At 34.5% G+C, this 27087-nt stretch overlaps 2 protein-coding genes across 2 annotated transcripts in view; both read right to left on the bottom strand.

The window, feature by feature from the left end:
* Positions 1 to 27087, bottom strand: part of LOC140753784 (probable G-protein coupled receptor CG31760) — a 101716-nt gene that overhangs the window by 65459 nt on the left and 9170 nt on the right. The window lies entirely within an intron of this gene.
* Positions 5731 to 6626, bottom strand: LOC140754033 (uncharacterized oxidoreductase YxbG). The gene has a single exon (XM_073088938.1). The coding sequence runs from the start codon at positions 6621 to 6623 to the stop codon at positions 5844 to 5846; it is 780 nt and encodes a 259-aa protein (XP_072945039.1). The 5' UTR covers positions 6624 to 6626; the 3' UTR covers positions 5731 to 5843.

Here is a 27087-nt window from a genome sequence, read left to right as displayed (position 1 = left end):
TTTTTTATAGAATTCTACCTAATGAAGCATTCTGCAGAAAATAAAAACAAAGCAGCTACGGTGTGCTTGTATTAATAATCGAATTATAACATTTAAAAAGTATACGTATCGAATAAATAACCTCTCTTCCTTGGGGAAGTCGGTTAAAAACAAATTCTTTCATATAATTTTCGAATCGATGTAACTGTTCTTTATCATGTAGTCCGTAACAGAACTTTCTGGTTTAATTTAACAAAGGTCCTCCTAAAACATGTTAAACTCTGAATAAATTCGAAGATATTGTTATGAAAAGTTATAAGTTAGAATGGTTAGCAACATTGAATTTATATTTTGCTACATGTTAGATTCTTCTCTTGCAATACGAAACAATCATGCACCAAACCCGTAACTTCTGACTTATAGAAGTAGTTTACAGATGTATATTGTATATACCTACATAGAGATATTGTATGGCTACCCACTTAGAAGTGGTATTTTATTTTTTAATGAGAGGCGCAGAATCTTAATAAGGGATTCTGTGTTAATTGTCTACGATGTTAATTTCAATTAAAATAACTGGAATAAAACTCCTTATTTGAAAGTTACCTGAAAATGTTGTTTTCTAATATTGATACGAATCACAAGATCCATTATCTATTGGATTGGTGGGTATATCGAAACAAAAAGTCAATTAAGCAAAAAGGGCTATTCTTATTTGTAATCAATCCATTACTATCCCATTTCTGGACACAACTCTTCTCTCACAATGACCTATTACTGGCCTATTGATTATCTTCACAGATAATTACTTTTTATAATTCTCAGACGTATCCTGGAAATGTTTTCCCGTGATGCTAAACAATAATTTATAATACGCACATAATACATCCTGAGATGTGCCTGAAACTTTGACCCCATATCTTCAGTGCAAGACTTGCTTTTCATAATGAGATATCTTCCAGAACAGTGGTGGCAGCAGTAACTTATTGTAATTTATACGATTTCTATAGAAATCAAATTCAATTAAATTGGAATTTTATCACGTAAAAGCTTTTATATCTTACAATGTATGATTTTAGGTCACTGGTATTGATCCGAATAAATTTTTTGTATCACTGTTAGCTAGTAATAATGATTCAGGTGAAACGGTACGCTTGCTTGGCGACCGGTCATACTAATGCACCATGCACAGCATTTGCGTCTGAAGCTCGAAATGGTCCCTAAACCTAACCTAAGTAAGTAATATAATAATGCTGCCTCGTGACAATTTCCGAATTATGACTATCTGAAATCGGGTCTAATGACAAAAATGTCAACATTATAATTTTAAATTGTTAGAATCGCCGCTCAGTTACTACTAACGATATGATAAAATAGAAATATAGTATCTGCGCCTTCAATCTAACGACGCTGCAAGCGAAATCTAGTTTTAACTTTAACCATTTCCAGTTTTTATTATTCCTTTTCGCAATAATCGTATCTAGGTTTGCAAATTTAAGCTCTTTGTCAGACTACGATTCGCGAGAATCATTTCTGGATGCAATTCCAGCTTTAATTTAAACGGGGAGATGCCGTAGGCGTTTTGAGGCTGGCTAAAATTAAAAACGTAAAGATGTTTTTGTCAGGCGCAATTAAGTAAGCCCTGCTAGGAACGATTAGATCAGGGAACGTATTTTTTAATTTCTTGAGCGATATACCATTATTTTCTCTTTCTAATACAATAAATGTTATTAATAAATAATTATTATATTTTATTCTATTCACTCAACGATCAGAGATCATCGGTGAAACATGTAAATGAAGATTTTAGATACTCGTACATAGATTTGTATCTAAAATCATCATCCTATTTTAATGAATCTAACGTATCTACTTACTACAAAGAATTTATATCAATAATACATTAGTGATGGACTGGAAAGTAATGTACTTTAATTAAAGATTAATAATAAATAGGAAACATGCTTACTTATTAGCAGGGGAAAATGGAAATCTCTCAAGGTAAAGTAAAAAATAACAAACGACCGCCTGACATCTAATTAATATCTTAATTACGAACAATGGACGTATCAAATTGCGTTGGAAATGGGAGATATGAGTAATATTTAAGATGGAAAATTCAAATTTGAGTAAATATACAATAAATAATAATTATTATATCCATGGGCATTATGATATTTGGTTTATTTGGACTGTTATATACTAGCCTACTCGTATTGTTGCAATTGTAATTTTCACACATTTTTTTCATTTTATTAAAAAGATTGAGTTTTCCTGACACCTTAAATTTTAAATAATAGCAGTGATATAAAATATAATATAGTTATAAATGTAAATTTTTTTTAATATGCATATTATCACATTTGATCCATCTCAATTTGCATTAAATTTCATTCGTTTCGTTACATCTTTGTAGAAAAGTAAGTCTTGCTATGTTTTACGGGAACTCATGTCTGAAAAGTTTTGGAATTAACTTGTCTATATAGACAGATTACTTTAAAACTTTTAACTACATTAAAGAAGTACGAAGCAGGATATTAATTCAAATCATATCACACTAAAAGTTTGTCAATTTTAATCACTTAAACAATATACATGTCGCCCTAGGGAAATATAAAACCTTGTAAAGAATCACGTTAGGTAGGAATTATTTTACCTCGGGTTGATTACAGATGTCCATTGGTAGTAGTAGTAGATAATAGTAGCCACTTACCACCAGATTGACTGCATGTTTTTTGCTAAATCTTACTAAAGTAAGTGAGTAAAGCTGTGCAGCATTTGTTTCACCTGTTATCAGGTAAAAAAAATTTATGTTTGTGATTTTTTCAAATTAACCTCGTTTAAAGTTCTATACTTTTGAAGTATTAGCGTGAATGTGTTTATCTAGGACGTTGTTTCAAGTGTCATTGTAGTCATCAAGCACTGATATAACCTAAAGTGAGATAAAAATATTCGTCGCAATATTAGTAAGTCGATATGAGTCGTAAATATGCTCGGATTTATATCGTCACTGGAAAGACTAAATCCCTTAAAGAAGAGGCCACTTTGCGTGTAAGACTTATACGATATAAAACGCAAATCAGGAAGAAAGTACAGGTTAAAAGGAAAGCTCGCGTCAAAGAAACCTAAAAAGTGAAGAGCCCAACAAATTCAAGAGCTACTACAACGTCGTAAAGAAAATAACGTTTTCACGTTACATTTGCGAAATGAACTGTATCTTTATCTTTTTTATTTAATGTTATAAAAGTTACTTTATTATGCATATTTTTTAATCAAAAATGCAACTGGTTAAAAATAGCCCATGTCATTCTCACAATTTAAATGAATCCAACAACACTTCATATGTTAAAATTCACCAAGCAGTTTGGGCTGCACATTGAGACACACATACATAGATATTCGCTCGAAAAACATAATCCTCAACATTTGGGTAATTAAGGCCAAATAGCAAAATCTAGAAGTTGATAAGATATTGAGAACATGTCTGGCTTATCGGTCACTGTACTGTAGGACTACCATGAGTTTACAAAAGTATTACTCGCTAGCGACTGCGTAAAATAAATGTATGAAAAATTGTACAGCGCCTCTGGTGAGGTCAGCGATACGTAAAAAACCTATCGAAATCAAATCGCTAGCGAATGTCATTATGATCTATTGCCATACAAATTCGGTCCCATGAGTCATTAATTTGACAGACGTTGTCAAGAAATACCGTAACGATAGTAGTTATGTTATTCACTAGCAAAATGACAATAGTTTTCTATTTACCATTTCTATAGTGGCGTTTCTATGCCAACTCATGGTAATGCTACTGATCTTTTAGATTCGGCTAGATAAACACATGACTTGATGAATTTGAATTTCTTATCTTTATCTGTTGTTCAAGATAGTGGAACCATTTGTAGTTCGAGTCTGGCGGCAAAAACACTACACCTACTTCTACCTAATAAAAGCAGTGTTAGGCGCTGCTGTGTTCGGGTTTGAAGAGTGTGGTAAGGGAGACAGAGTTTTCCGAGATGTTCCAGCTTAGTCCTCAGGGGTAGCGGCGCTGGGGTTGATTACAGATGTCCATGGGCGGCAGTGGTCACTTACCATCAGGTGGACTGTATGCTCGTCTGCTACTCTTATATTATAAAAAAAAAAAACAATATTCAGCTTAGTCTTCGGGGGTAGCGACCTGTGGCCGACCTCAGGTAGGAATCGAATGCTACCCGGGGTTGTTTACAGATATTCATGAGGGGCTGCTACAACTTACCGGTAGGAGGACTGCATGCTTACCTTCTACTTCTATATTATTAAAAAATAGTATAACAGCATTATGTATTTATCGAGAATTTGACTGCAACACCTCACTTAAGTTTATATTAATATGTGCCTTAGTTTTCAGCTTCCCAACGTACCGTCTTTATTTCGCGAAAGGTGGCTCGAAATCTGAGAAATAAAAAACTTTTTAAACGCTTCCATTTTTATCATTCATCTTGACGCATTCAAGTCTGTTTTGCTCTCACCTTTCATAATTCAAGCAGAACGTGACCGGCCTACATTCTTAGACTTGGGTGTATACGTATCAGTTACTTCAGGTTTCAGCGGAGACATATTTAATCGACATCCCTTTTACAGCTGCATTACAAAGTAACAGGGTTTTGATTTAATATTCTTTATATGGTAGAAGTACAAGATAAGCATAATATAGTCCCCCTTTTTTGTGTAAGAATGGGAAATCTTCAAAAGCTACCCGACGTCCAGGATCTCCGGGATCTCCGACGGAAAACAATCAAAGTCCTCCAAGCGCGATTCACGATCTAGCTCTGGTATAATTAAGGTTTATAACGGTTATTGTAAAATGTTTACAAAACTATTGCTATTCAATTATAATAACCGGAAATTATATTTAACTATACAATTATAGATCACTGCTGTTGCTTGGCTTTGAAGATTACTTGAGAATCCCAACTTTCAACACAACCCGTAGCGCTAAATGCGTTTCTACCGCGGGGCTACGAGACTTACTACGCATTCGCGTAAAGAGTTCTACCACCTATTAAAATAATCGAATTAATACTCTATACATTATACTACTCGCCTAAAACATTAGGTATACATGTATTGGTCATAAATCCATTGGTAACGATTGGATCTACGATAATTCTTAGAACGACATGGCTTTTATGCAGCTAGTAAAATTATATAATTGAAACACATTGGTATACACGACGTAATATGGGCATACAACTCATGTGTGTAGCGTGAACATGACACCATCGGATCTAATTGTCGGAACGTCATGTGTTCATGTAAACAATATTGGGTCGGCCTTGCACATGTCATTACGTTCTGCAAGGCCTGTTGTGTAATTTGCATGTTTGCCTTCAATAGTTGGTGTACTTGTATAGTTGTTGTATATCCCATATTATTCATATAGATATTCGAGTTTCGACATAACTACGAAGAAATGTTTCCTGTATAAAATTAGTTTGTGATATTATGTGGCACGCAGAATTTAGAACATTAGAAATGATATTACAAACAATGTTTATTTATGAAAATATTCGGGGAGTGTTTCTTCAAAATATTTAAACCACCGTTTCCAAATATTAAAACGCGATTAAGGAGCATCGTAAGATGCTATATTACATGTTACAATATTCAAAATTCCTTAATGATTTGAATATTTGTGATAACACAGGATATAATAGAAACACTTGTATTTTGTAGAATATATTATCACATTAGTTCACACAGAAAAAAAATAAAAAATCTTAGCCTAAAACAACAGAAAGTTTTTGTTTATGTCCGTTAGCAAAATTTTTAATTTAAATTATGCTGCTAGCAAGAGTAGAGTCATGTGTAAAAAGTTTTATTCTTTAGATTATTATACTGCCTTTTAGCAGCATGCCGTTATCCACTACAAAAGAACTACCTGTGATGCTGTTTGCTTTGTCACTCGCCAAATACAAAACTAAATCCGCGATTTCACTGCTCTCAGATACTTTTCCAATTGCTGTTGACATACTCAAATTATCCCATATTTTTTCCTGTTCTTCTTTATCTGTAGTAATAGAATCTACGAAGTCAGTTTTGACTGGTCCCGGATTCACACAATTAACACGAACGCCTTTTGATGCCAACTCCAGTGCTATGCCTCGCGTGAAGTGATCCAAACCAGCCTTTGATGCATTATATGAAAACTGTGTTGGTGACAAAACTGCAAGCGAACCTATACTGGATATGTTGATTATGTTGCCTCCGTTGGTAATTAGATGGGGCGCAGCAAAATGAGACAGACATACCGCCGCGCGAAGATTAATTGCTATGACGCGATCGAACGTTTCTATCGCGTTTTCCGCTAGTATACTTCCAAAACCAGCTGAGCCCGCATTATTGACTAAAACGTTCAGTTTTCCATAAGTGTTTATAATCTGATCGACAACTTTTTTGACTTCTGAATCATCAGTGACATCAGCAATTAGTACTAAAGGCTCTTTACCATTCTGTGCACATTTATTCGCTACATTGTTTAGTTTTGATTCAGTCCTGCCCACAATAACAACATCGGCACCATGTTTTGTAAATTCCAACGCAATGGCCGCACCTATTCCCGAACTTGCGCCAGTCACTAGCACAACTTTGTTTTGAAAATCCATGTTTAAATTACAAAACGCCACGTAATGATTGTGAAACTAATCAACAGAGAGTAACATACTAAATTTTATATCATTCAGCGTTTCAATTTATAAATACTAGACTTTATCTTTGTACTTATTACAATGAACAAATAAAGATGCCACATCGACGCGCTAAAAACAGTACAATCGAATAATGCTTAAATAAGTTATAAGCACAATTTCTTTATTGAAATTTGCAGAAATAATAATTAAGTTACTTTAAATATTGGATAGTATATTTTAGTTTAAGCAATATATGGTGTATATGTACAGTACATATATTATGTATTTTTCAAATATCAAAATAATCAGAAAAATATCAATACTTATAAATTTATTTGTTTACTTCTGTCGAACTAGTATCTTTTTGACTTTTGCTAATTTTTTTGCGTTATTGAAACGTAAAAGGAGCAGAATAATATTGTGTAGTTAATTGTTATCTGTCACATATAATTTGTAACAATAACGATGATAACAAGATGTGCAAACCCTTAACACTTGACATACTTATAGGTTTTTCATATCATGTCAAATAAACATAGTTTCCAAAGAATAATTAGGTCCCGTAAAAGAATTCAACTGATTGTAGCTAAAAATATGTATGTTCGTTAATCGCACCGAACCCAAAAAATATTTAACACATCTTACGAAACTATGTATATTTTTGTCAATACAGCGCTCTAACATAGTCCTGTTAATAATAATATAATACCAATCGACACCAATTTTGTCTACAAAAGTTAGAATAATTATCAAATTTCATAGTGGTAGACAAAAATATGTTTGCAGTGATATTATACTAGTGTCTTTGAATTAAATATCCGCCGAATAAAATTGCCGCTAATATGCCGTAGCGGTCAACGTCCGTATTAAAGATTAGAAGATCACAGTTTATCACAGTTTTTGCCGATATCTATATAATAAATTTAGATATTGTATATAAGGCATATATGTTCGATATATAACTTATTACAAATGCACTTGATGGAGTTCGATCATTAAATGCTTAATCTCATGTGAAATAAGCAGTTTACCTATCATAAATAATAAATAACAGAGAAAATATTTCTTGTGTTATCAAGTACACACATATATTATCGCCATCACCCATGGTTGACTAGCAGGGAATGCCATTAGGCATTAAGTTTACCCTTTGCAACACTTTGTTAAGGTATTTCTATAAATTATAAAAAAATAAACATGTAAAAAGTATACAGGGTGATTTTTTTATTTAAAAAGTTAACAAAGAAGTTTACAGGGTGTATTTCTGATTTAAAAAGAAAGGAAAGTGTACAGAGTGTATTTTTGAATGTAATAAGAAAAGAAAAAAGTGTAGTAACAGGATATATTTTTACATTTAACTAACATAACCTAATTTTACTGTCCACTTTCGTCTCAGAATAAGTGTAAACTTATTGTGAGAAGGTGCATGCCCAGCAGTGGGATAATTACGCGTTGTTAATGATGTTAATGTTGATACATAAGTACATCTTTGATAAATAATGTATCATTAACGTTGAAGACACTATAGGAAATTTTCATAAGTGTTTAGATAACAATACTCGTATGTGCGTTATCTTAAATGAGGTGATTATTTGTGCATTTTATACAATGAAACACATTCTAATACAGTAATTAATAATATATTTTATCTTTTTATATAATTAATATGTAACTATCTGTCGTGATTCGTCCTTACGAATAGCAATATGAAATACTGCATTTTCTTATGAACAAACTTTTTCTATCTCATTTATTAAAAGGAATGATAATTTCTAATTGCGCTGAATTCAATGAACCTGGAAATGACGACGATATCTTTAGTTAAGACAGTGACAACTATAGTTTCATCAAGCACAATTAATTAAAAAATAATAATAATTCTATGTATCTTGTGTTCACTGTGCAAAATTGTATTCAATTTACTTTTTAAAAGATGTAAATTTGCACACGTATGGAGTCTCTTTCGCCATTTCTTCTCTATAGCCGAATCTTAAGAAGAGGTGAAAGTTTGTTGACGTTCACAAATAGTTCTATGTAAATCAATTTTGAATTAATGAAATATAAATTTGAATTTTAACGACCAATAGTCGAATCAATCTTCAGATCAATTAAATAACATCCACGGACATTTCTGTGATAACATCATATTGGTAGATTATCATTGGGGTTACAAGTACCTATTCCAAATTTCAGATCAGTTGTTTAAGTGGGAATAATAGCTATTATACTTGTAGTATCGACAAACGCCTGATATTGAATTTTGACGTAGTATGATTTTCAACATAAACCTTTCGGGTGGAATTGAATACTCACAAGTTGAAAAATCGTTGGGACATATGGAGATGGCGTGAAAGCGGCATATATTTAAATAGGTCATACATAAAATCTTCAGGGAATTCAGCACTGTAAGTTCGGATATCGAATGGAAATGTCGAAGAGCACTTTCCAGATCCTATTCTTCCTCTGAATTATGAACCGCCTGAATATGATCTTGCTAGTCGAATCAACTTACATCGTTACTATAATACTAGGCGTTCCAAAAACAATTACTAATTCAATGGAAAAATTATTTGTGATTTTCTTGTTTTAATCACTAATTGCTGCTCGAGCCGAGATGAGCCTACGAAACGCTGCGTCGCTAGTTTGCATTAGGTGCAAGTTTTTGTAGCCAATTATTAAAAAAAATAACTAAATCACTATTAAAGCACACAATCTTATTTAAATAAGGAAACGTATAATCCTATTTTCTTTACATTTCCCGCTATCTTAGAAGACCAGATAATAGCTCGATTAAATGTATGAGGGTAATGAAAATGAACTGATTACTCCCTAGAGAGCAACGTAGCGGAGGTATGGAAGCTGTCCTTCTTATTTTAATGAGACATGTTGTGTTATGCGGGTTCGCATATAAATACAAAAGTTTTCAATAAATAAAATCGTGGATCTTAATCTTGTTAATTCTATTAAAGGTATTCCGTGACTAATATTTCAAAGCGTGTCTTTAATAATCGGCCGAGGGCAAGAACCTCTTTCTAAACAATCTTCTTAAGTAATAATTCTAAGGGAACACATAGTAAGTACATATTCAGTTAGCTATCTTATATCGCACTAGCGCACGTAATTCTGACAGAGTGGAGAACACCTAAGTGACACTTATTTTTCGTTCAACCACTATAAAGTGTATCGGAACGCCTTAAGATGCTTGCAAAAAGTATAACGCCTGATATTGAATTTGTTTTAAAATGTTTCTTTCCTTAGAAGTAGTAGACAAGAAAGCTATTCATCTGATAATAAGAAGCTACTGCCACCCACGGAAAACTGTAATCAAACCCAGACATATGAGTAACATAAAATTCCTTTCTGAAGTCGGCCACAGATGCGCCGCTTATCTTGAGGACTAAGCTGAAATGCCTCGGAAAAGTATTCTCCCTTACCACACCTTTCAAACCAGAAGACAGGAGAGCTTAACACTGCTATTATTAGGTATGCTGTCGGAGTCGAACCACAGAGGATTCCACTATCTTTTTTCTTCATTACAATCGTTTACTATAGCTGTATAGCACTTTCTGTACCCAAGGTTTCACATTGGATTCATTATTACATGCTGCTGCTGGACCACAAAAAACAACTACGAAACACCCAGACATAAAATAAAAACCTTACTTCATTTATTATACGTCCGCTTGGCTGGGAATCGAATAACACAGTATTTCCGGGAATTTTGCGATACAATACCCCAAGGATGAAGTTTAGAACAGGTGTGGCTGTTTATGGTTAACTTTCCACAACATTTAGCCATAATCATAAATCACCAACAATTTGCATAACAGCCCGTGAAACAAATACAATTAGACTAAATTATATTATGGGATACTAGCTTTCCGCCGCAAAGTTGTTCGTATGTATGAGTTTGTGTTATGAAAATGACAGAGAAATGAAGTTTCAACGCTTGCATTTTATGCTAGATGATCAGTGGTCAGTAGCCTATGGATATCAGTCAAAAAACCTTGGAGTGTTTTCTGAAATCGATTATAAATGAATTAAGTGTCTTTGGGAAATGTTAGAATGTGACGTTTGTATTTGGTCTTAGTTATAACGCCTTCATATATTTTGTGTTGTTAACAAGGGGGCTAAACGCAATGTGCCTTTCAAAGAAGCAGACTTCAAGGGTGCACTTGCAACCCTCATAACAAAAATTTTAAGTTTGTGTCACCTAAAATAATAAATGATTCAAAATTATAAAATAACTGTATCCCTTATTGCTTTACTGCCCCGTCTGACAAAAATAGCAACGCTTCATACTGATGCTATGAAGCAATAATAGATATGAAACTCCGCAGGCGAATGTTAAGATCTTTTACCACCTTTTTGTGGTTAATTCAAATTTAACCGGCCATTGGCTATTTTCATACGATAGTCGTAACCGTTAGAAATGTGCCGAGTCAGGTCGACTCGAGTCAGTATACGAGTACCAGTGATACTCGAATACTGACTGCACTCGTACACTGACTCCAGTCTTATGTACCTTCTATAGGCAAACAAGTGAATGCAGCAGGAATTATGCAAGTAACAACTTGTTTAATTTTGTTTTGTGGGTGCCTTTTTTTGTTTTTTTTGGTGTTCCGTGGTTGGTTCTGTGTATTACAAAGTACTTCATGCTAACTCGAGTACATTGTGAATAATCTGGACTCGAGTACTGACTCGATTCTTTTTTATATAAGTACTAAAGTACTCGAATACCAAAAATGGCCGACTCGGCAAATCATAGTTACCGTTGCGAAGGCTACGATCTGGTCGCTTAAACAACTGCTGAGCAGTTGCTTAATGATTTGCCGTTGGGGCGTCCAATTTGTTTTTTGATCGATCATTTAATCACTTTACACTTGAACACTTCATTGTTTACGTATTTTAATATAACATACGCTACTAAACAGCCGCTGAGCAACTTTTAACTGTCGCGTTAACCAGCACTTAGTCCTCAAAGCTACTCGTTGCACAAACGATAGAAGCTATTAGGCAAAAGTTAATTCTCCATATAGCATTAATATATTCTGTTAGAATTGAATATCGTTGTGAGTTATACACACTATTATCTTTTTGCAGAATTAACTTTAAAGTTAGTTATATTATTATATCATATTTATTGGATATTGTCATGTAAAATATTACATTTCGACTTTCAGGTGTTGGTTCTACAAAACTGTAATAATCATAAATATGACTTCTTACGTATACTCGTACTTATATCGCAATATTTCAGCAAGGAGCTTCTATTTCATGTGCAATTTACTATTCTAGACTACTTACATAGTTCTGCTTGCGAGTGCAAAATTCATTTTCTGTTGTCTTTACGAGACGTAAATTTGCTACGAATATCGGAAAATACTATTCACTCGTAAATAACGCGGTCGTAGACTTCGTAAATAAGGAGTCATTGTCTTTTTAATGAACTTTCGACAGGTTGTTAAAAATAAGGTCCAACATGAAACTAAATTAATCGTGCATCCAACAGAGGAATGTTAATTAAATAATGTTGAACGAATAGAGACGAAAGAAATCAGACGAATTTTATTACGTAAGCTTCGTTCAAATTTTAATTTAATTACTTTGATTTTATCCGGTTCCGGTGGGTATTTTTTAATATGTAATGTATTTAGTGAATATATATATATATAAATCTTATATATAAAATTCACGTGTCACAATGTTAGTTACCGTACTCCTCCGAAACGGCTTTACCGATTTTCACCAAATTTTATATGCATATTCAGTAGGTCTGAGAATCGGCTATTATCTATTTTTCATACCCCTAAGTGATAATGGTTGTTCACCCTTAACACTTTTTTATTTATATGGCAACACGTTTGCCAGGTCAGCTAGTATATATGTATGTCTCACACCCTACTGCTCAAACTGTTTGACGGATTTTAATACATGAGGTGTTGTTGGATTAGTCTTAATTGCGCTAAATGTTGTTTTTTATAATAACTATTTGTTTAAACATAAGAAATGTCATTCAAAACTTAATCTAAACAATAGATATTATGAATAGGTACCTTTTCACTACTAATAATGATTTAGAGAGAATAAAGAGTAGATATCTGCAATAATTTTTAATTGTGAATTTTTAATTTTCTTGTTTGTATTATATTCCTCCCCAAGAGATTGCAAATTATCCAGAACTTCAGCGATAACAAATTCAATAGACCATTTCATGAAGATGCCAAGGCGACGCCCTTATCATGGGTTCAAACTTGCACTTCGTAGATGCGGGTTCTTTAATATTAGAGGAAAGATAACATTACGTCAGATGAACATGAAGAGTTAATTGAAAAAGAAATCAGACGTGGTTATCGTTCAAATTATAATTTCTAAGTTTGAAATAATCTAAAATGATATCGAAAATGTTCGTATACGTTTATATTGGCTGGGCACATACGGCACCTTAGACTGCACGTTTCGGGGGCGGCAAAATATTTTTTTACGCTAATAAAATGCGGCTTGTTTCTGATACTACACTTGACGTATTTTTTAACCGAAATATTATTATAGGGGGCGCAAAATTAACTTCCACCCTGAACGGGGCCACATTATGCCAATCATTACCATGTATGTATAGTTTCTAAACTTCGCAGCTTTCATAATATTTATATATTTTTCATTGCTAAAAGCAAGTGATTAAATAGTAAAGGTGACAGAAGCCTACGTACCCGCGTTATGACAGCAGTGGGGTGCTGTTTTTTCTGAAGTGTAGGGTGTGATAAGGCAGAAACATTTACACAATAATCAAAAAATAAACACTAAGCAATCCATCTTAGTCCTCAGACCTAACAGCTTTACGAGTAATATTAGATAGCAGTCCTACTAGCACTTAGGAAGCATAATAGACTTTAACCATCCTCATTTTCCAGTCTCATTTTCAAGTCAAGGCTCGTGCCCCCAAGTGCGACAGTAACGGGTCGATAATGTCAATCACTACGACCAAGCAAATAGTAAACAAAGGCTTGCAGTTTTGTCGAGTTGTGTTTGTTTTCTGTATTGCTCCACGCTCATTATACAGCTGATCAAACGCATATCTACTCAAAGCAGCGCAGTCAGGAAATTAATTCGAATGTATGCAACTCAAAGGAAAAATACATGTACTCGTATGGCTTTTATACAACTTAGATTTGCCCTTTACATTATCTGACAGTTGTTCTTTGAAATAGCGACAGAAAAAAACGAACCCTTTTTGAAGAACCCTTTGTGGTTCGACTCCGCGGCACCACCACCTCACCTATTTCTACCTAATAACAGCAGTGTTAGGCGCTGCTGTGTTCCAGTTTGAAGGGTATGGTAAAGGAGACAGACTTTTCCGAGGCGTTCCAGCTTAATCCTCAGGGGTAACGGCGCGTCTGTGGCCGAACTCAGGTAGGATAACTAATCCTATCTGGGATTGAATACATGGGCGGCAGTAGCCACTTACTATCAGGTGGACTGCATGCACGTCTGCTACTCCTATATTATAAAAAAAAAGTATAATCCTTTGGGCTCGAACCACAACTATTCTCTTCTGTCAAAATTATATCAGCAGTGTTAAGCGCTGCTGTGTTTTGGTTTGAAGGGTGTGGTAAGGGAGAGAGAGACATACTTACTTTACTTTACTCCCTCTAAAGAGGCCCTAAGGCCGTTTGTCCACTGCCACCGTCACCACCACCATGACCACCACACCACACCGCAGGTGAACCCTATGCGTGTCTGCTACTGCTATATTATAAAAAAATATATTTGTATATTTTTAAAAAGTTACATAAAACCCACTTTACACTGTTGACTTCTGCTGGCTTGGTGCTGAAATTAGTAAAATGAAACCGAGAGCGCTCACCTCGTTTGTCTCGGCTCTCTCGTCGCTAAGTGCTTTTCTACAGTAATAGGATATTAATGTTTGTGAAAAGACGAACATTATTTAATCCAATAGAACTCAAAAGACCAGAGAAATTATGTTACCCTAGAAAGGGAAGATTTGGAAAGTAAGAACCAGCATGGTTATAGTCCCCGGAGCGTGATGGACCCAACGCTATGTAGCGTATTTACTTGTCAAGTATGAACCTGACTAGCGTATTAAATATGGGGGAACTCTATTTGTCCTCAGGTTCCTACCCACCTGTAACCAGCTTTGATAGATTTCCGGTTCTACATGGAGATGGTTTCAGATGTCCATGGGAGCATCTTCTGGACTTAACCTCGCATTTTTTGACTGGCAGAAAGAGAGAGAGGAATGATACTCGTATATAAAGATAACACCAATCTGTAACACTTTATCTACCATGTATTAAAATATCACTACATAAAGAGATTGTATACCAATATAATGGAAATATCTATCACAGAGTTTGCCCGAACTGTATAATTTGAGCCACCTTTTAACTTTATTCCATCAGATTCCTCCGCTGGCAGGTTTTCAGTTTATTTAAGCACGTAATATTAAGATTAGTTACAAAAGACAAATTGTCTCGAATTCCATTAAAGCACTTACACAAAATATGGTCCTACGTGCCGGATTTTACCCTTCTCCGTGGAATAAGGTGCGCCTGTTGAATTTTTAAGTTATTATAAACTTTAAGTATAATTCAGACAATGTAGGTTAATAAGCTTTTAAAGTAGTCAATTTCAATGCTTTGCGTACCTCATGTACTTATATATATTATGTATTTTTTTATGTAAGATACAATGTATTTGTATTGTATTGTATTTTATGTACGTTGTATGATCGCCTTCTTACAAACCCACTACTCGCTAATAAGAGAGGCGTGGACCATATTCCACCATGCTCCAGATTGTTTGAAGAAGATACGGGTTAGGGATTGAATGTTTTAAGACCGCACATAATGGCTCCGATAACATTTAATGACTGAGCAAATATAAATCAATCAGGACCGACCGCTTACGTGTCCTCAGAAGCACGGAATATATCGAATATTCATATATTATTACTACATACAATATGTAGCGAACTAAGCTTCTGTAAAGATAATTGATTTACGATAATATTTACTGCGGCAGTGATTTAAAGTTATTGTTCAGAGAACAATACCGGGATATTCGAGACGCACCGATAAATTGAATTTCCTTACAAGCAATTAAGGTAAAATATAGCATTTACTCGTAACTGGAGAACAAAAGGTCTTCTTGTTATCATTTTTGTCTTTGTGTATACTATTAACTGTTGATTGATACTTTATCACGAAAAATACTGTGCTAATTTTGATCATACAATTTGCTTTTAAAAGATTATTATTGGATTTAAAAACTGATTAAAATTGTATCTCGCTACGATAATATAAGTTAGATTTTAAAGATGGTAGAACCCTTTGTGGTTCGACTCCGGCGGCACTGCTGTGTTCTGGTTTGAAAGGTGTGGTAAGGGAGACATACTTTTCCAAGGCGTTCCAGCTTAGTCTTCAGGGGTAGCGGCACATCTGTGACCGACCTCAGGAAGGAATATCTAATCCTATCTGGGGTTGATTACAGATGTCCATGGGCGGCAGTAGCCACTTACTATCGGGTGGACTGCATGCTCGTCTGCTACTCCCATATTATATATGTTAAAAAAAAAAGTTGTATAGTTCGTTAAAAACGAGAGCAGTTTTAAGTGGTGTATCACTGCATAAGTTTACGTTAGAAGCAAAAAATAATATCACATAACTAATGATATTAGTGATAGGCAAGTAAGAGCTTGAGTGCTCTGCATAAAATGTTCACAAATGTGTTTGTGATCATTTACCCGCATTTGACTAAAGTAGTTGCAAAAATCCTTCTCATTCTGAGTGAACTGTACCGAGGAATGAGGCGAAGTTAATTAAAATAGACTCTAACTTTGTCTTGATTTAGTGAAATACACATGACCAAAATCGTCCACGTACTATCAGGTGGACATCTTATGAAAACACTGCTTTTAGAAATAGTTATCATCATCAGGAAACAAAATATGTTGTAGAATTATATTCCTTACAAAGTCGATAGATAATATAGGTATTCTATCGAGAATCAACAACTTTCCACGCAACTTGATCTAAGGCAAACATAAATTAGTTTGAGTTGTGATTAAAGTTAAACTCCGCTTCAAAAGCCGCAAGACTGCTCACTCCAATTAGATTTTTTACTGAAAAACTTCATTTCAAACGTAACGCAACGAAATTGTGTATCAACGGAGGCAAGAATTCCAATTTTTAGTCTTTGTTAACTTTATAAAGGGGAGTCTTGATTAGTTTCGCAGCTCGGATTGGGTAAACTTTGACGTGGCGTTTCTGGAATGAGCTGCAGACTCACCGGAATTTATTTTAGTTCGGTAAACAGTGGCTTTTCGTGTCGTATAAGATTGTCGTGAGGAGATTTGTACAAATTTCAGATGTTATTTATATGTAGATGTTACTGGCCCAAGCGTATAAAAGCATGCTGCACGCTTATACAATAATAACAGAAAAAATACTTTGAAAACCAACAATTGTCCTCGCCCACAGCGATTTATTATGTTCGTTATTATATAACTTTAGATAATTAACAGTAAAACGGTGAAATAATAAATCTTTCATTTGGGTCACAGACAACACGTCGTATATAACCTCCTCCCATCCATAACGCTACTTGTCACCTGTCACTGACATTCATTTCCAGCCTGTCCGTACAACCAATGCCCTATTTAGTATAAAAATAAGACTTTTTGCCTTAGTTTAAGTTCTTTACCCTATACATTTTTTACCCTACCTATACCCTATACTTTATTTACCCTATATATTTTTAAGGGTATACCCTATTTACCTAAAGAATCGCTGTAAAATGCATATTTTTCGAGGTAAACCCAAAATAAAGGCGATTACTGCTAGTATATTTATCTAATTCACTCTCCACATATTCAAAACCAAAAATTAATTGATGTTTCATTAAAATATTTCTTTATTTTTTAAACCTTACAAAGTAATCATCTTGTACACCCCTATGAGTAAGATGATCCCTATGATCTTACCCCCATTTACTTGAAATGGGGACAAACATTTTTTTGAAGAAAGAAATTATTAAAAAAATACACATGAGTGAGAGATAAACTTTATTTAGAATACATCTCTTACATTCTCATTTTCTTTCTTTTATTTGACTTCCCTTTACCTACTCCTTTGCCTTTCTGTGTTTTTTATGTGAGGTCTTTTTCTTATTCTGATTTTTTTAATTTTCTTTTTCTGTTTTTTTTTTTGTTGTTTTCTTCTTCTAAATATTTTTTATACGGTGTGCTTGTTAAAACAGTCGTATGAGTGGTCTTCTTTTTCAGCGTGCTTTTTTTACCCACAATTCGTGGCAAAGGTTTTAATGTAGCAGGTGTAATGGCAAAATTTACTTTATTATTATTAATAAGCGATGTCTCACTGTGGTTGATTGTACGGCTCATAGATGGGATTGGCGACAGTGAAAAAAAGGGAATTAAAATTGCATACCTACATAATAAAATCTATAATCTATATGTACGAGATGATCCCCGGGGATCAACTCGTACATATAGAAAGGAATCATCTTGACCCAAGTCCTACTTTTAACTAACATAACCTACAAACACGCGACTATTTTCACGTAGCCCAAATATTATAATAAGGCAAATTAGAAAGCCACAAACGCAACAGTAATTACCTTTAACATTGTTTAAATAAAAGTAACATAAGTTTAAAGTCACTTTTACCTTAGATCAGCTGTACACAAAAAATATTTTTTCTTGTCAAAATCGACGTATCGCTCACGCTGCTATTAGTGTAAAGTTACTGAGTAAGAATTTTAAGAGATATACGTTCTAATATTAGAAGTTCCAATTTAATTCTCCGTGGAAGGAATGCATGTATAAACATTTACGGTCGCATAGGTTTCTTATGGTAAATTACATATGTTATGGATGCCCTTTTAAACGGTTAACTGCAAAATCCTACTACATACAAATTTAATATAGATATAAGATCCAAATAAATTGGGAGACGATAAAACAAAGATTGATTTTAAGCCATTTCATTATTAAACAAAAAGTAACTGAAATCCAACGCGCATACAAAAATCACAGATTTTTTGGAAAGTGTGTCCACTCGCATGGAAATGTCTGCTAAATCCGCGAATGCAAACACAATTCCAAAAAATAGACGCGCTCAGACAAAGGATTGTATTTTTCTGAAACGAATTAAACCAGTGGTATATGAGAATATCTTTATTACGCAGTAAACCGGAATAAACAGAAAAATCTACAACAGGAAATGTTACAAAGAACTCTATTGAAAGATTAAAACCATTTGAAATAATAGGTTAGATTCCGTTCTGCTCTTAACGGCTCAGTGTACGGATGCCTGATATAAATTACGCTTTCTTCTTTTATCTTACCTTCTTTTATTCTGAGATATCATTGAAGGAGTATATAGCAAACGATAATATTTAAACTAAAAGTAATACGAAACGATGGGAATATTGTTTTATACCTACTCGTAATAACAGGTTAAATTTACAATAACATTGTGATTTCGTATATAACTCGGGAGATCGCTATTTTTCTTTGTAAGTCAGTTTTACTTTTATTATATAAAATGTTGATTAATAACAATACATAAATAAACACGCAGTGCGTTAATGCAAAGTACTGTATAGGTAATTAGGTAGGTACAACACGAAAGGTTTCAGTGTGTTTTGCTTCTATTATAACTCCGTTATTTTTGCACTTTAAGGCAGCAAATTTCGTACGTACCTAAATGTTAAAATTAGTATTTTAAATACACTTGAAAGAATTGAAAATGTTATTTACATTGGTTTCTTAAATTTTTGATTTACTATTTCTCTTAAAGGAAATCTATGATACGTATAACTAATTGGTAAAATTTCTCATAATATAGGCATCAGTTACAGTAATACTATTTTTCTGGACCACCTCGATTGATTGACTTTAATACATATTTTAGAACAAGTTAGTACTCATCTTCTACTCCTATATTATATATAAAAAAAAGATCCGTCATGTCAAAATCCATTTTATTTATATTATTTTTTTAACATACTTCAAAAACAATTTAATATGACACCAGGCATGCTAATAAGTTCGGTCACAGAAGCCTCCTTTTGGACCTCGTCTAAGTATTCCACGTATTTCCACTATATCTTGTTAGCGCGTAGACTGTGGGTGAATGATTCAGATTCTTGTATCAAATATTCATATTGCTTATGACTAGTTACTCGACCGAGCTATGCTCTGAATTTTACATAAATCGGCAAGAAATGTTGCTATCAACGAACAATAACTTAAGGACTTATTTAAAGACTCAATTTAATCACTTTAAGTACAGACATTTTTACACAGCACTAAAATTCAGCATTATAAATATTTTTATTTAATAACCTGAAAGCCCGAAATAACCTGTGGTTAACTATAAATACACCCCCGTTTGTTACCTTTTCCGGTTTCGGATTATAATATGTATACAAAACATAATAGACCTAAATATAATCGTAATGAAGAATATAATTGGCTATACAAAATTATCTTCCAATTCATGTTCATAATAATTCAATTATCTATATATTTTTTAAACCAAAATGTACATTTACCGTAATAAAGGAAATTAAGTGCCCATTCAAGACCCTCAGAGGAAAATTTAACTTTGGAGTAATATCGGATCTTTATTTTCCTACATTGCTTTCGTGAGCTTGCAATAAAGTTGTAATAACTCCGCTGAAACCCTTATACAAGGTTAAGGAGTAATGGTAAAATACCAAAACTCAAAGAGAAATGTAAGAATAATACTTTTCTAAGTGCCTGTATTGTAGTACCCTATTTTGTTTTCGAATAACTTATTTACTGAATAAAAAAGTGATTCGAAAACAGAATAGTGATGGTGATTAATTTTGCGCCACCCTATATAATGTAATCGCGGTCTGTGTACACGTACACGTAACTGATTTGAAAGTTAATTATAAAGTCAGGTAAGGTATACATACATTATGCAATCTTCGTCTTCAGAAGTACCAAATCATCTATGATCGGCATTAGGTAAAACCTTAGTTTTACATGGATTCAAACAGGTCGACCAAAAGGTCAAGACTTAAAACAATAGTCTTTTTATTTATTTTGCAGCTCCTACTACTTTATCTTCGAAAAAAGTTTCGAAGTTCTTTCTATAAAAAATAAACGTTGTTTGAGCTGATATTATAAAATAGCTGAATTTTGCCGCCCCTTACAGATGCCGCTCGCAGCGGGCCGCCCCGTTTTCCGCCGGGACGCTTCGCCTTTGCTCATGTAGTTTTAGGAAAAGACCAATACCAAACAGTAGGGCAGCATTTATGACGCATAAAGAGTGCTTTTAAAACTTTTCCAAAGCTTGGACTAAGCTTAATGGCGGTTATCTAATAAAAACCGGCAGGACTTTACTTTGCCGTTGTTTAACTGCACGATGCGCTATAATCCGTGAGGTGAGAGCTTTCGGTATTAACTTTGAGCACTCAAAGGGCGCGAGGTAAGTCGCTAAGGATGGACGTGAACGTGCTTCTGGGATTATATAAATAATTGTATTAATTCAATATTATTACTACTTATTTATATATTTTATTACAGTTAAGACGAGTTTTAAACTTCTCAAATTCTTGAACGAAAAATGGCACTTTTTAACTGTTTATTAATACATCAATATTTAAATCATAGCTCAGATTTTCCTGATATATCCTAAAACGAACAATCTTAACAAAACTTGAGAAGTGTCATGTTGTTTTTCGTTCCACCACCGAAGTATTCCTTCGCCTCGCTACTTACAAAATATTTTTCAGTCCTTATATTTACTTTGTACCTACATAAGATAAACAGGGTCAAAGAGATTATTTTCCTTATTTTGTTTTGGTTAGGAACCGATTGTCGTCAATACTTTGAATAAGCTTAGATGTTCGACCGACCGTTATTATTTGATTAGTAGGTCGAATAACTTCTGTACCTACACATTTTTGTTCATGGAAGCGAGTAATACCTATTTACATTGAAGATATAACCCCACTTAGATGAGCACTGAATTTAGATTTGTCAACCATAAAGAAAATAATTTTTTGTGAGATTGTAAACGAGCTTGAAACCTACTTGATGGTGAATTGCTCTCATGGAAATCTGTAATAAATATCAGAGGGCATTCCAATCTTACCTAAGGTCGATCAAAGATGTGTTATGCCTGAAGACTATTCTGGAAAGCCTCGTTCTCTGCCTTTCTACACTCGGTAAATGAAACAGCGACGTTTGTAGCACACAAGCCAATGCATTGCTATTATACCGCAACGCATAACGCAGCGTTGATGTTATAACGCAATTACTATGCGTGCATGAAGTCTACAGCTATATAGTATATTATATCTTATTGGAATCAAATACATGCATTGAAGTTACGCAATCAGCGTACTCGGATTAACATAAGATCAAAAATCCATTTTTTCACAAAAACAAACAGTAAAAATCATATAAAAATTCGTTAAAGGGAAAGATCCAACTGTCGTTTCAAGATCCGCAAATATGGCAGGGTTCATGTTAAACGTGGCCCGTATAAATATGTATTTTCACTGTAAGATTGAAAAACATCCAATTTATATTCCGTAATGTGTTGATGCTGATATTGTAAACATTGTACATTTTAAAATTTGTATATGTAGGTGGTAAAATAAACGTAGTCGTGTAATGAAGAACTGCGTAGTATGTATTTAATTTTAAACAACTTTAATCAATTTATTTACTTTTTTTTTTAGTATTCCGAACGAGACACCTGCTTGGCTCTGAGGGGTAACGGCGCGTCTGTGGTCGACCTCAGGTCAGAAATATCTAATCCTATTTGGGGTTAATTACAGATGTCCATGGGCGGCAGTAGCCACTTACCATCAGGTGGACTGTATGCTCGTATGTAACCCCTATATTATAAAAAAAACTTTACCGTTGTTAATTATTTTGCAATTTTTATTATTGCTTGATAATAGAGCTAGTGAGGTTTTAATATCATTCGCACTCTAGGGTCTGGAGTTTGAATCCCGCAGCAGGGACTCATCAATAGTTTTTCAAAGTCATAATAATAGGTAAGTAATAATGACTTAGGTCTCTGATTTCTGTAAAAAAATCTCAAAGATATTAGATGGCACTACATATTAATGTAGATAGTGTATTTAGGACTCCTTAAGTTATTTATTAACCTAAGGGTTAATATTTCACATTAACTATTAGGTAATATATGCTCAGGACTGGACCAGTAATAGGATGATGACGTCATATTAATTTAATTTCACATTCAAATAGATTATGAAGGTCTTCAATTGAATCGAAGCACTAAATGCGTTCACAATGAGATTGCAATGGCGCCGGTGCACTGCCTTTGTTGAGCTAAAATCGTAATGTTCCAAGTTCAAATCAATTTACGAGATTGAATGAATCACCGACGATGTGTGACGAGTTGCCGTAGTCGATACGATGACACACACGTCAATATTCATCTTGAATGTTGTTTACCTTTTATATGTACTTTGGCTTGAACTTCTTGTGGCTTAATAGCGAAGACAAACACGATTATTACAAGCTTTTATTTAACTTTTAACGGTGGTAGAACCCCTTGTGGTTCAATTCCGGCGGCACCACCAGCATATCAATTTTCGCCCAATAACAGTTATGCTAAGCGCTGCTGTATTCCGATTTGAAGGGTGTGGTAAGGAGGGCATACCTATCCGAGGCGTTTCAACTTAATCCTCAAATATATGAAATTCATCTGTGGTCCACCTTAGCTAAGACTCTAACCTTATCCAGGGTCCGTTACTGAGGCCAATAGCCATCTACATTCTATAGTATAGTTATTTCTACCTAATAACAGTAGTGTTAGGCGCTGCTGTGTTCCGTTTTGAAGGGTGTGGTAAGGGAGACAGACTTTTCCGAGGCGTTCCAGCTTAGTCCTCAGGGGTAGCGGCGCATCTGTGGCCGACCTCAGGTAGGAATATCTAATCCTATCTGGGGTTGATTACAGATGTCCATGGGCGGCAGTAGCCACTTACCATCAAGTGGACTGCATGCTCGTCTGCTACTCCTATATTAAAAAAAAAAAAACTACAATTGAACTGCATACTCGCTTGCTACCATAAAAATAAAAACTTATCATCATCAATGTTAAAAGTTGCTGTGTTCTGGATAGATGTGTAAGGTGAGACACACAGGCTTTCTAACTTAGTAACGTATTCAAAGTAGATTACAAACATATTCCTCCTGAATGCTTAGAAGGTCTACGTATATTACACCAATTTTGTATGTACCTATTCTTCAAAGAAAAATACTCCGTGATAGAACAACTTACGAGTATCTTCACCCTAGTTAACCAGTTTATACAGTTCTTGTTTACTGTAATACTCTATTCTAGTTTTACGAGATACGAGAGCGCACTATGTCTTTAGTAACCCACTCCGAGTTCATTATGCTATTTAATTAATATTATTATAATGCAGACCGTTGCAATCCCGCGGGCACAAGACAGAGATAGGGAAATGTAAAGTTATGAATAAACGTACGTACGTAGAGTACAAACAATGCTTTGGAGTCAGTGTATCACATTTTTACGTAGAGGATACGTATTATTACGTGGAGGAGTACGTATAATAAGTAGAGGATATCCTCTACTTATTATACGTACTTAGATCTTCGTACGTACTTAGATACGTACTTAGTTATCTGTAATGTTTAGAAGATCTAAACTATACCTCGTAGTCACTTTTGTCCTGCATGTCTATTTAATACTGAAATAGCAAACGAGTCCTCTCCGGGTTCTACATGAAACAAATCACACGAAACGCAAAGACTACTTTTCGCTACAGATAGGGTGAGAACTGAATCGCTTTGTATAGTCTTAGTAGAATAACCTAATTCAGCAGTGGACGATAAATGGACGAACAAAGCTTTAAATAAGTGTTACAAAGGTACAAATCAGCCATCGCGTCTAAACCATTTCACCAGCCCCTATTCTTTAGGCCCTTCGCCATCCTCCTTTAGGTTACTAACGACCTTGTCCCTGTAGTCTCGGGACTAGAATAGACCTACGGTATCCCTTGCCTGTCGTAAGATGAGACTAAAAGGGGGCTTCTGGAGTTGCGTCAAGAGTGGGAGCTCGAACCGTCCAGCAAGTAACCCCGGGAAGGACAACGGTCGCTTAGTCTCCCAGGACCCACCAAGCAGACCCACCAGTGGGTCTGTGAAGACTGATATGTCTCAATGGTCCCACTGGTGGGTCCTGGGAGACTTGTTTGTCTTCCAAGACCCACTATCCTAAATTAAAACCTGCTTAAATTATTAGACCAGTGTATACAATTTTTGAAACCAAAAATATATATATGAAGCCTATTGGAGAAGGACGAGAATATTTTTTTTTTTTTTTTTTTTTTTTTTTTTTATAATTTAAGAGTAGCAGACGAGCATGCAGTCCACCTGATGGTAAGTGGCTACTGCCGCCCATGGACATCTGTAATCAACCCCAGATAGGATTAGATATTCCTACCTGAGGTCGGCCACAGATGCGCCGCTACCCTTGAGGACTAAGCTGGAACGCCTCGGAAAAGTCTGTCTCCCTTACCACACCCTTCAAACCGGAACACAGCAGCGCTTAACACTGCTGTTATTAGGTAGAAATAGGTGTGGCGGTGGTGCCGCCGGAGTCGAACCACAAAGGGTTCTACCACCTTCAGAATATAACAAATATAAAGGAAAAAATAAATTACGTTTATTTTTCCCTTTATTTTTGAATACCAGAGTTGTAGATTATTAGACTTTAGACTTGTAGTACTGCCGGAAATCGAGACAAACCGATTTGTACCCTTAAAAACTCATCCCCCCAGTCGCTAAGTGTAGCGACCGCAAATCGCCCGTAATTTATTACTACGTTTTTATTAGCTTGACCTGTATGTATGTAACGGAATCTTTGTCCAATTTATTTAAAATTTTGAACAATTATCAAGAACCGATGACAATACATTTTAATAATTTTATCCCATTCTCGTCATCAAGAGATCAGTTTTAAGGATTTTCCTTGTGCGATTTTAGCGTGTTTTTAGTTTTTAAACTATTATTATTTATATCTTTATTTTTGTTATATTTTCTTCCTTTTTCAATAGGTTTCACTGTACTATATATTTTATTCACATTTTACCTATTTTGAAGCTATCTGCACTGGTCTATATTCACAGTGTTCGAAAATAAAACAATTGATTTTATTTGTCACTGTCATTTTATTTTCATTGATATTTATTTAATTCATAATTATTTTATAAATAAAAATGGATGTATCCGATTCATCGTCACGTTCCAATTCGGAAATTAAGTTTTTACCTAGAAGGGGCGGAACTGTATTGTTATATACTGGGTACCAGTATTATAAAAAAAAAGTATATAAAAATGGGTCCAGTATATGGCAGTGCAGCATGAGAAAAAAGTTCAAATGTAGTGGCTCACTGACAATACAAGAGGTAAGTACGATGTTATTATTAATTTCACGCTGGGGAAATACTGACCAATATCATACTCCTTGTTACCCTTAACATTTTATTTTCATTACTTTAATTGATAATAACTAAGTAGGTTGCCACTGTTATTGGCTATCCAACAGTATTTTACTTAAGACGATTTAGCCCTGGAAGTCGAGAAAAGGGGCGCAGGGTCGTTTTGGAGAGTTAGGGCTGCGGCAGTTTACTGTGAGACACGGACCAGTCACATCTCCAAGGCGAAATTGTTTGTCTGGTCGATCAACAATCGACTAACTCACTTATTTAATTTAAAGTATTATTTTTTTTATTTTTCAGAATCCTCTTTGTGTTTTAAAAAACACTCAACATAGCTCAGACCCACAAGCGCCTTGCAATCCCGATTTAACCAAAAATATAGTGGCGGAAACAATAGAAACGGCAAAAAAATATGTAACAATTTCCACAAGTCCAATACCAAAAATTTTTAAAGAAAAAATTGAAAATCCTATAAAAGATACAGGCTTAAACCTCATAACCAAACCACCCTCGTACGGAAATAAAAAAAGCCTTTTATATAATGCGAGGAAGCAATCACTGGGTGTAACTAAATGTGTATTTAATTACGTGACAGATGTAGAAATTCCTGATAAATTTAGATCCTTTTTGTTAGCCGACTACAGTTGCAACGAAAACCGAATTATGTTATTTTCCGCAAAGGAGTCGAGAGACCTATTTTCTTCGATTAAAGAGGTGTTCTGCGACGGAACATTCTCGAGCTGTCCTACTCCTTTCGTACAGTTATTTACAATGTTTGGTAATTTGGATGATTCTGTCAATAATGTTAATATGGTCCCGCTATGTTATGCGTTACTATGTAACAAAAAAGAAGAAACATACTTTGCCCTTTTCGAAATTCTAAAATCGCAGTTCCCGAATTGGAGACCCACAA

This window comes from Epargyreus clarus, unplaced genomic scaffold, assembly GCF_041222505.1.
Source record: "Epargyreus clarus isolate Ecla_fem2 unplaced genomic scaffold, WU_Ecla_fem_2.2 ptg000027l, whole genome shotgun sequence".
Taxonomy (NCBI): Eukaryota; Metazoa; Arthropoda; class Insecta; order Lepidoptera; family Hesperiidae; genus Epargyreus; species Epargyreus clarus.
The sequence above is the reverse complement of the archived record's forward strand: the minus strand, read 5'-3'. Positions and strand labels throughout refer to the sequence as shown.

Coding starts and splice junctions, on each gene's coding strand:
- LOC140754033 (XM_073088938.1), bottom strand. CDS start 6,623: ATGGATTTTCAAAACAAAGTTGTGCTAGTGACTGGCGCAAGTTCGGGA.